This window comes from Plutella xylostella, chromosome 31, assembly GCF_932276165.1.
Source record: "Plutella xylostella chromosome 31, ilPluXylo3.1, whole genome shotgun sequence".
Taxonomy (NCBI): domain Eukaryota; kingdom Metazoa; phylum Arthropoda; class Insecta; order Lepidoptera; family Plutellidae; genus Plutella; species Plutella xylostella.
Genome location: NC_064011.1, coordinates 35,964 through 45,164, shown reverse-complemented (window position 1 = coordinate 45,164; position 9,201 = coordinate 35,964). Strand labels below are relative to the sequence as shown.

Below are 9,201 nucleotides of genomic sequence, written 5' to 3'. Positions count from 1 at the left end.
CACCTCTGACTACCCCTTAGAGGGATTACAGTCGTGAGTGCATATGTATGTATGTATGTATGTATTCTTCTGTCACTGTATATATTATCTGTGAAAAGTTTCATGATAGTTTCCACTAAAGGCGCCACTTCGTATGCGAGAAAACGGAAACTTTTATTACAAGTTTTCTACAAACTATCAAACCTGTAGGTACTAGACGTGCAGGTCGAGTGGTCGACGCTCACTGAAGAAGTCGAGGCGGAGTCGCGGCGCGGGCGACCACTTGACATTGTACACGAGACATAATTCCCTGCGCATTATAGCCGATGCGACGACGCCTCGACTCCAACAGTGGGAGCGCCTGAGAGCGAATTCCATAGACAGTAAAGGCGCCGACACACTAGCGGATTCGGCTTACGGACGCGGCTGTCAGTCGCGACTGATAAGTGTGCACGGTCTTTTGGGACAGTTCGTGCCAGATCGCTCTCGGACGTCTGAAAGCTGAAGGTCAGCCCGAGTTTACGTCCGCGACTTACGCCCGATAGTATGAACAGCGTTGTGTACATTCCTTACCTAGATACCTTTAAGTCACGGCTGGTAGCCGCGTCCGATAGTGTGTCGGCGCCTTAACTGCTGAGGCTCCACTGCTGGGTCGACGCAAAAGAAACGGACATTTTGTTTATGGCAGATCCGTCGAGACCACGCCCCGCGACGAGCAGAGACTGCCGTGCTTCATCTACTTCTTACAAGCATTTGTAATTTGTATGAAACTCTTTATATATTAGGTGTTTCAAGAGGGAGGATGCGCCCATCATAACATATTTTTTGAAATAAAATTACACTTCTGCGTTGGTCCTAATTCAAACAAATTTGAAATTAAGACAGATATACCTATGAGATTTTGGGCCAGCGCGAATGTGCCATTTTCTTGAGCGGTTGGCATTGTCCTTACGCTAGTAATAAACATAAATGTATAAAACACACATTTTAATAGGTAAAATAAGCGACGTAAATTTTTGTCAGGCGGCAGTCATAAAAAAAATTAGGTACCTAATTAGTCTAATTTTGGCTACTTTTTATTGCGGTATTCCCGCGGGAAAACTTTTTAAGACGAAGAGAAGCTCGCGGGAACATCTTGTTTACGATATAGGTCACTATTTGGGGCAAACAATAGATAATACTTATTTATTTCAAATAGGTACATTTTTGTGTGACGCACACCCCCCGGTCTAGGGTATGCAATAAAGGGATCCCGGACTAAATTTACACTTTTTTCAATACCGGTATTGAAAGTTAATACCTATATTGAAGTAATACCGGAATCACACTTTTTAGGCTATAAATAAAGCGATTAAGTATAATGTGTTCCTATATCTTATGAAAGCGCACTTGTTTCAAACCGTTTAATGCAGTTTTCGGACGTTGGAAATCATGCGCAAACGCACACCGTATGTAAAAAAAAATATTCTTCTAAAATTTTAACTCTAATAATCAACAATTGGTATTGCATGCCCTACCCCGGTCACAGTCGCAGGGCTTTCCGGATGTGTCCCAGCGAGCCGCAATGCCGCTTCAAGTTGCTGCGCAGGTTGAATGTTCTCTTGCAGATCACACACCCGAACGGCTGCTCCTTGGTGTGAACCACACCGTGTCTACGCAAATCTCCATTTGTCGAAAATCTTTTCTTGCAAGTTTTACACTTAAATGGCTTTCCACCATAGTGACTAAACTTATGTCTTTTCAACTCATTAATCAGCCTAAATCTTTGGTTACAAGTTTTGCATTTGAATGGCTTTTCACCAAAGTGAATTCGCCTGTGATGTCGTTGCAAAGTTACTAAATCGTCGCAGTCGTAGAACAGTGACGGATCTGATTTTTTTCGATTTTCGGATTATTGCAGATTCTTCTTTAAAATTTCATTATTTACCTATACAACAAAAGTTTTTTTTTAAATCTTTTATAATAAGCGAAATACAGAGTCGAACACTGACGGTTTTGATTTTTTCGCGTAGAACATGGGCGCTTGTGCTACTCCGTCGATGTTCCGCGGTGAACCTCACCCCCCGCGACCCGCTCCCGCGTGACGGTTTGTTTCTTATGTCAGTGTTCTCTGTAGGAGCACATGGAACACGTAATGAGTACTTAAAATGTTTTTTGCTATAATTATTATTTAAAAAGTTCTGTTTTCCAAGTCAATATTTTTTTAATACTTCTCCCATAGAACAAAGACGGTCTCTTAAATCCGTCGTTATTCTTGGAACTTTGTTTTAAAAAAATAAAAGCCCTAGTTTTCGCTAAAATCATTGAGAAGTTAGTTATAATTAGGTACGGTGTATTAAAAAACAATATTGTTTGTTTGTTAAATTTAGTGACGGTATTTCAAATGCGACTATGTTCTTTGTCCTAACTATCGGTGTTTTGTATATACCGTCATTGTTCTATGGATAAGTGGTAGACGTGTGTAGATAACCGTCGTTATTCTTTGGAATTATTTTAGGATACGTCGTTGTTCTTTCATAATATTACGTATTTTTAATGGAAAATAAATAAATTTATGATTTTTCTGTATATTTTCGCTAATTTATTATGTTTTTAAAACTATGTGCTAAAAAACAATGTACTTAAGTACTTTTTTTGTTCATCAACTCTACTGCCAGAGGCAGGTGACGATGGGAGCACGGTACCATGCGGGTAGGTTTGGAATTATGTTTTTCCAGCCATTTGCATGAGTTACCAAACATACAAACCAAGTCAGCCGCAGAATCCACATCAAACATTAAATTTCTGTATTAACAGCTACCGTTACATCAACTGCAAAGGGAAAGTCCTAGCATCAACCGAATGCTGGTGATTGTCAAACAGCTGAGGATAATGACCATCGCGAAGCAGTTTGAGAGGATCCTTACATGGCTACGGATAAGTTGACAGCAATTTCCTTCATTGACTGACCACAATCAGTAAATTCTTTAGTTCTAGGGGTGAATGGCATCGCGGGGGAGTCAACGTGATCGTACATCAGTGAATTTACTGTTTGCGGGCAGTAAATAATTAGGGAAATTGGTATCATCTTATCCGTAGCTATGTAAGGATCATCTTGTACTGCTTGGGGATGATAATTTTTCTCAGCTGTTTCACAATCACCAGCATTCAATTGATACTGGGGCTTTTCCTCTTAAAAATAGGTGAGCCCACTTTATTCACGTATTAATTTCAGTAAAAATTCCCCGTAAATTCTGTAATTCTCACATTATACTTACTTCTCCATAAAAAGGGTGAGAAATCCGACCTCGGAAACTATAGACCCGTTAGCTTGACAACACACATGTATAAATAATTCACAATCGCATCCGTTCTCTGCTGAACTAACATCAACCACCAGAACAAGCCGGTTTCCGACCTAGTTATTATACCGCGAACCCTCTATTCACGCTCAATCAGATTATCGAAAAGTTCATAGAGCTTAACACACCACTTTACCATGTATTTATTGACTATACAAAAGGTTTCGACAGTATCTAACATCAAGCAATACTTTCCGCCCTTAACACCACAAAATTCATCCAACCTACATTGAACTCGTTGGTACTATCTACATAAACAGCTCAGCCAACGTGAAATTGGAAAAACCTGATACTGGTCCAACGTTTCCGATTGAAAAGGGTGTCATACAAGGCGACCCTCGCTGTACACGCTTTACAATTTTCCTCAAAGAGGTTTTCAAGAAGTTGACACAGTCCTGGGAGGACAAGGACATCAATTTCAGAAGTAAAAAATAGTCAAACCTCGGTTTTGCGGACGATATTGCCCTATTCTCCCACTCCAGCTCAGAGCTCCAACAAATGTTGCGAGAGCTATCCACGGCAAGCCTTGAAGTTGGACCAAAGGTGAACCGTTCGAAGACAACAGACATGACCAACAGCACGAAACGTAGGGTTGAGGTAGATAGGCAGGAAATACAATATGTCAATGTGTAATTTATTTGGGCGAGATAGCGTCCTTCGTCGTGGGTGCTAAGACCGCCGAACTGAAGTGAGACTGGGCGGCGCACGTCTGTCATATGCAGCCGGATAGGTAGGGTGAAAATGCTACCAAATGGGTAGCTGATAACGGCCGCCGGCACAGGGACAGACCCAGAAGAAGATAACGGGATGACCTAGACGTGTTTAGTAGGAACTGGAATGAGGAGGCCATGAACAGGGATAGCTGGAAGACCCAGGAAGAGACCTTTGCCCAGCAAAGGGTCACAAATGTCACAATTGAGTTGGGAAACTCCGTCACATATTCTCCTCGGCCATCCCTGATCAGAGAAGAAGACTTTTATCATTAGAGCCTGAAGACAAAAGTCTTCTTCAACCAGTGCATCTTGCTAGTGATGACGTATGGGGCAGATTGGTGGGCACTGACGGTAGTACTGGTCCACCGATTTAATGTCGTTCAGCGTGCTTGGGGTTTCTCTGATGGATCGTATCAGAAATGAGGGTATCCGTCAGAGGACTAAGGTTACCGACATAGCTGTCAAAATGTGCAAGCTGAAGTGGCAGTGGGCTGGCTATATCTGCCGAAGAACCGATAACCGTTGGGGTCGACGAATTCTCGAGTCACAAATAAGGACAACCGTAGGCTGGTAGCCAGTAGTGGCTGGATGAGGAAGCCCGAGGACCGAGTGTTGTGGAGCTCTTTGGGAGAGGCCTATGTTTAGCATTGGATGATTATTGACTGATGCTTGGACACAATGGGGTCTTCAAAAAACATTTTATAAAATAATTGTATTTTGTAAAAAAAAATTAGGACCTAAACATAAAATAATATAGCGCAATCAGCAGCCTCCTAAATAGCTTATTTAAAGATCCGTCTTTGAATTTTTCCATATATTCCCTAAAACAACGACGAAAAGTATAATACGCCATTAGATACGCAATAAAAGTCCGTAAAAAAACGACTTATCATATAATGCGACATAGTAGGATACATAGAACAATGACCTATCTGATTTTTCAGGAAACCTAAACTTATTACAGGCTAATCATACAGGCTATATTGCAAAAGTCCATTCGTATAATAATGTGACCAAATTTCAAATGAATTGCTTCAGCCGTTTTCATTTTATCGAACAAAACGTTGTTTAAAAACTTTAACTGGCTCTCCTGTAAAGTTGCTGTTTTGCAGATCCGTCATTGTTCTACGACTGCGACGAAATGCTTGTATCTCACCTTGCAGATTTTACACTCATGTGGCTGTTCCGTACTGTGAGATGCCATATGCGTCTTCAAAGTAAGTCTTCGAGGGAATCTTCGCTGACAAATTTTACACTCAAATGGCTTTTCTCCATTGTGAGTCTGTATCACATGTCTCTTCAAAATAGTTTTCCTATTAAATCTTATTTGACAAATTTTACATTCGAAGGGCCTTTCGCCAGTGTGAATCATCGTGTGCATCTTCAAATCATATCTTCCCCAGAATCTTAACTTACAAGTTTCACACTCGTATGGCTTTTCACCTGTACGCTTCCTCTTTATAAGTTTCGTAGGATTTGTCTCTAAATCTTCCTCGCAATTTGAGTCAGTGAGAACAACTCTGTTCCTACGCTCACGAAGGCTGCGTTGAGGAGTCGCAGCGGCGGCGTGTGACGTCACCTCGTGCCGGTCGCGCGCGCTGCATGTCGCAAACAGCACACCGCACCGAGCACAGAAACACCCGCCGTCCAGCAGAGACCGGTAGCAGTCCGTTACAACTACTTTCACTAGTAAACATCTTTCCATTTCACTATACTCTTTCGTTCTTTTCCTGCTTCTACCTTTGTCCTTGCCGATTAAGGTTGTATCATGATCTTTTTTAATAGATATTCTTTTATTTACTTTCATTTTTGACTTGTTATTGATATCTGATGCATCTTGTTTGGTTGATTTTTCCAAAGAAACTGGTTTCTTCTTGCCCAATATTATTCTGTTTCTGTGAAACGGCAACTCAGTTGATACAGCTTCTTCTTCTGTTTCCTTCTTGACTTCATGAGAGAGAATGTGTTTAGAAGCAGTTGTTTCATTGGGTACATCGGGTGTTGAGGTTCCCGTGTGTAATGGAATGTCCACATTGTCACCATTCTCATACAGATGGCCCGCTGAGGAATCTTCTTGCGTGTATTCTGAAAGTTCAGTAAATTATACTTATATAAACATGTATAAATTGTATGTAAGAACATGTATGTGTAAATTGTGTTACCCTGAAAGCCGAGTATGCATGTGGGAGTACTCAACATTTTGTAATAGTAGTAAACACGTGCGCCTAGAAAAACAATTTGGCAACGCAAACAAGCTGCAGGTGCAAACTACTACTCCCCACTCCACTGGTATAAAAGTGATCACTCGAACTGTCAACGGATCAGAAGCTGTCCGACTGCAGACACGGCAACAAGGGTGCTCTGAATCTCATCAGGTGATATCTTTCCAATGTGTCTTTTGATGTACCTAATTGTAATTTATGATTCAATATATTGATTTATTACCGCAGCCCCCCTTCTCTTTCATTTCGCTCCCACATGCATGTCAGGTTATGTCACAACAAACTGTTTATGTAAGTATTAAGTATGTACATACTTACATAAACAGTATGTACATACTTACATAAACAGTTTGTTGCGTTATAACACAATTTGATTAATTGTTATCTTCAGTCTTAGGATCAAACTGTTTGCAACAGGGTGGGTCTCATATCTTTTTTGCCGACCCTAAGTACTACCATTTGTCTATCTGCGGGCTGTCAGATATCTCTGTTGCAGACTGTATTATACTTGTCATTGAAGACTTCTTTTTCTTAAACTAAACTGCATATGCATACAGTAGGTACCTATACCAGTTAAAACCAAACCATTACATTGCATCTTCTTACCTTCATCAGTGCCATAATCTATGATTTCATGTTTAATAATGCCGAGCTCTTGGAGCACCCCCCTCAGGGCAGGGTCGCGGTGCGGGTCACACTCCTCCGCAGTGATGCCCGACTCCATCTTCAACTAGCTGCAAACATATTTAATGTATGTATTTGAGTGACTAAAATTATTGTGATAAGTACATTATATTAAAATGTGTATTATTAAATAAATAAATCATAAGCTGCTTTTCGCTTCGCCTTAGTCGGGTAAATAGTGTTTTGTGTCCATTCACATAAAAAGAATTACTTCTGCATCCACACTTTACCAGTGTTTTATAAATACCAAGATGTAACATGGAGAGTACCGGGAGAGGGTATTCGCATCCTCTGGCAACATACATACATGACTGTGGCCAATTATTACCTGCTGATGAATATCAAACTCTATGTTAACATCTCTGCCAGTCAAATATTAGTTTTTAAACAAACAGTGAAAAAAGCAACGCGTTGAGAGTTATTATTTGAGGTTATAGCACTACTGCCATTGAACTAATATCATTAGTTATTACATTATGCTTCAATGCCCACAGCACAGTGTTTTCTGCTGACTTCTGCAAATATACGTAACGTCAAAATAATACTTTTAACGTACCTTCTACCTTATAAAGACAACAGCTACATTCAATGTCTAATGCGGCTACTAATAATTAAGTTGTGATCCTGAGCAGTTTATTATTGAATAATAAAATGAACTTGTCGAAACGAATAAACAATATCATCAAACTACCCCAATATTACTTTACTCTTTGAACTACCCGAAACCGAGCCCGAAAAACAAACATCAAAATCAAACGAATGTGAAGTTTACTGAAGTTCTGTCAGGCCCATAGAGTAAGTAAAAGTGAATGTAGTTTAGAGTTTAGTGTTCTGTGATTGCGAATCTAAATCTCAGAATAATAAAAAAACTATTGTAAGGACGCGCGCATTTCTCCCCTAGGACCTCGTTTTTCTCCGACTTCGAAAAAAGGAGAAGGACTGAAAGTTCTCCATTCGTCGGTAAGTAAATGATAATTACCTAAGTACTGATGAATTATTTATCTTTCTTTGTATTGAAGAAAATGATAGAAATATATTTTTTATATTGGAACCCCATTTGCTTAACCATGTATGAGCAGTGCAGTCGTGAGCACAAGTTCAATTCAATTCAATTTTGGTTGAATGGCTCTTTGCCGTGTGTGACTAACACGGCTAACTGGGCCAGAGTCACGTGACCAATGCTCACAGTATTGGAAAGCAGTCGTTACGGTTATTTTAGACTATTTACACAGTTAAAACCTGAAACAACCAGACAAACACAATATATACAAACAATAAGTGGACATCACAAGTAATGGTTAGATTTGTTAGTATATATGTACAAACACATTTACAGTTTAATATTGTTAGTCTTAAGGAATTTGTACAGTACTTATATTAACAAGGGGAGTATGTACAAGGGTAAGAAGATAGTTAGTATTTACAGGTTTGGGAATGGTGGGTGGGAGGATGTCATATAGGGAGGTTTGAAGGTTGGGACATTCGAAAAAGAGATGATCAACAGATCCTTCACTGGCACCGCAGTCGCAGGCAGAGCTATCACGGACCCGAATCCTAGCCAAGTGCACCGGGGTGCACGCGTGGCCCAGACGCAGTCTACAAAGAGTGGAAGTTGCTGGTTTATCTCAGTGTTTTGCTTTAAAAAACCATGGCTTTTTTGGGATATGAGGTTGGATATGGGAGTAAAATTTACCTTTAAAATTCCTAGAAGTGTCCCAGGACACTTTCCAGGATCTATCCAGCCTCGGTCCAGCGAGCGAGGCAAGGTCATGGGCAAAATTTTGGTAAGTGAGCACAAGTTTCGATCCTCCGTTAACGTTGCGTATCGTCAACTGTCACTGTCAAAATGTAAGGCAAAGTTAGTTCCAAAAGTGACATTTGTTTTTTCCATAATAGTAGGTGGAATTTCACCAAACCCTAAACGTATTTAGTAGCCTGTCGTACGTCTGACAGACGTATGACAGGCTAATAAATACGTTTAGCACAGGATTCGAAACCTCCGTTTACGTTGCGTATCGTCAAAATGTCACTGTCAAAATGTAAGGCAAATTCCAAATTTGTTAGTTCCAAAAGTGGCATTTGTTTTTTCCATGTTAGGTGGAATTTCACCAAACGCTATAGCTTGACAACTTCGTGCGCGACCCTCCTTGCGGGGTGAAAGAAGTGGCGGGGGCGAGGTAGCACGACATTTTAGAACACGAGTACACACGGAGAAAAGTGTGCTCGGATAAATCTCGCGATAACGTGTCACTATTTGTGACG

General features: G+C 40.5%; 1 protein-coding gene and 1 long non-coding RNA gene across 2 annotated transcripts; both read right to left on the bottom strand.

Moving 5' to 3' along the window:
- Positions 1-1,151: 1,151 nt before the first annotated feature.
- Positions 1,152-7,635, bottom strand: LOC119692932 (zinc finger protein 468). Its single transcript, XM_038114634.2, has 4 exons — positions 7,503-7,635; positions 6,862-6,989; positions 5,177-6,118; positions 1,152-1,821 (listed from the first exon to the last, which is right to left on the bottom strand). The coding sequence occupies exons 2-4, from the start codon at positions 6,977-6,979 to the stop codon at positions 1,502-1,504; spliced, it is 1,380 nt and encodes a 459-aa protein (XP_037970562.2). The 5' UTR covers positions 6,980-6,989; positions 7,503-7,635; the 3' UTR covers positions 1,152-1,501.
- A 396-nt stretch (positions 7,636-8,031) lies between these two features.
- On the bottom strand, positions 8,032-8,692 carry LOC125491126. The gene is made up of 2 exons (XR_007268137.1): positions 8,633-8,692; positions 8,032-8,178 (listed from the first exon to the last, which is right to left on the bottom strand). It is a non-coding gene; the product is annotated as an uncharacterized LOC125491126 (long non-coding RNA).
- Positions 8,693-9,201: the final 509 nt, after the last annotated feature.

Excerpts from the sequence above, each read along its gene's own strand:
- LOC119692932 (XM_038114634.2), bottom strand. The coding sequence starts at position 6,979 with ATGGAGTCGGGCATCACTGCGGAGGAGTGTGACCCGCACCGCGACCCT. Across the intron at positions 6,119-6,861 it reads AGATTATGGCACTGATGAAG|AATACACGCAAGAAGATTCC; the intron begins GTAAGAAGATGC and ends CTGAACTTTCAG. Across the intron at positions 1,822-5,176 it reads CTGCAAGGTGAGATACAAGC|ATTTAGTAACTTTGCAACGA; the intron begins ATTTCGTCGCAG and ends ACGACTGCGACG.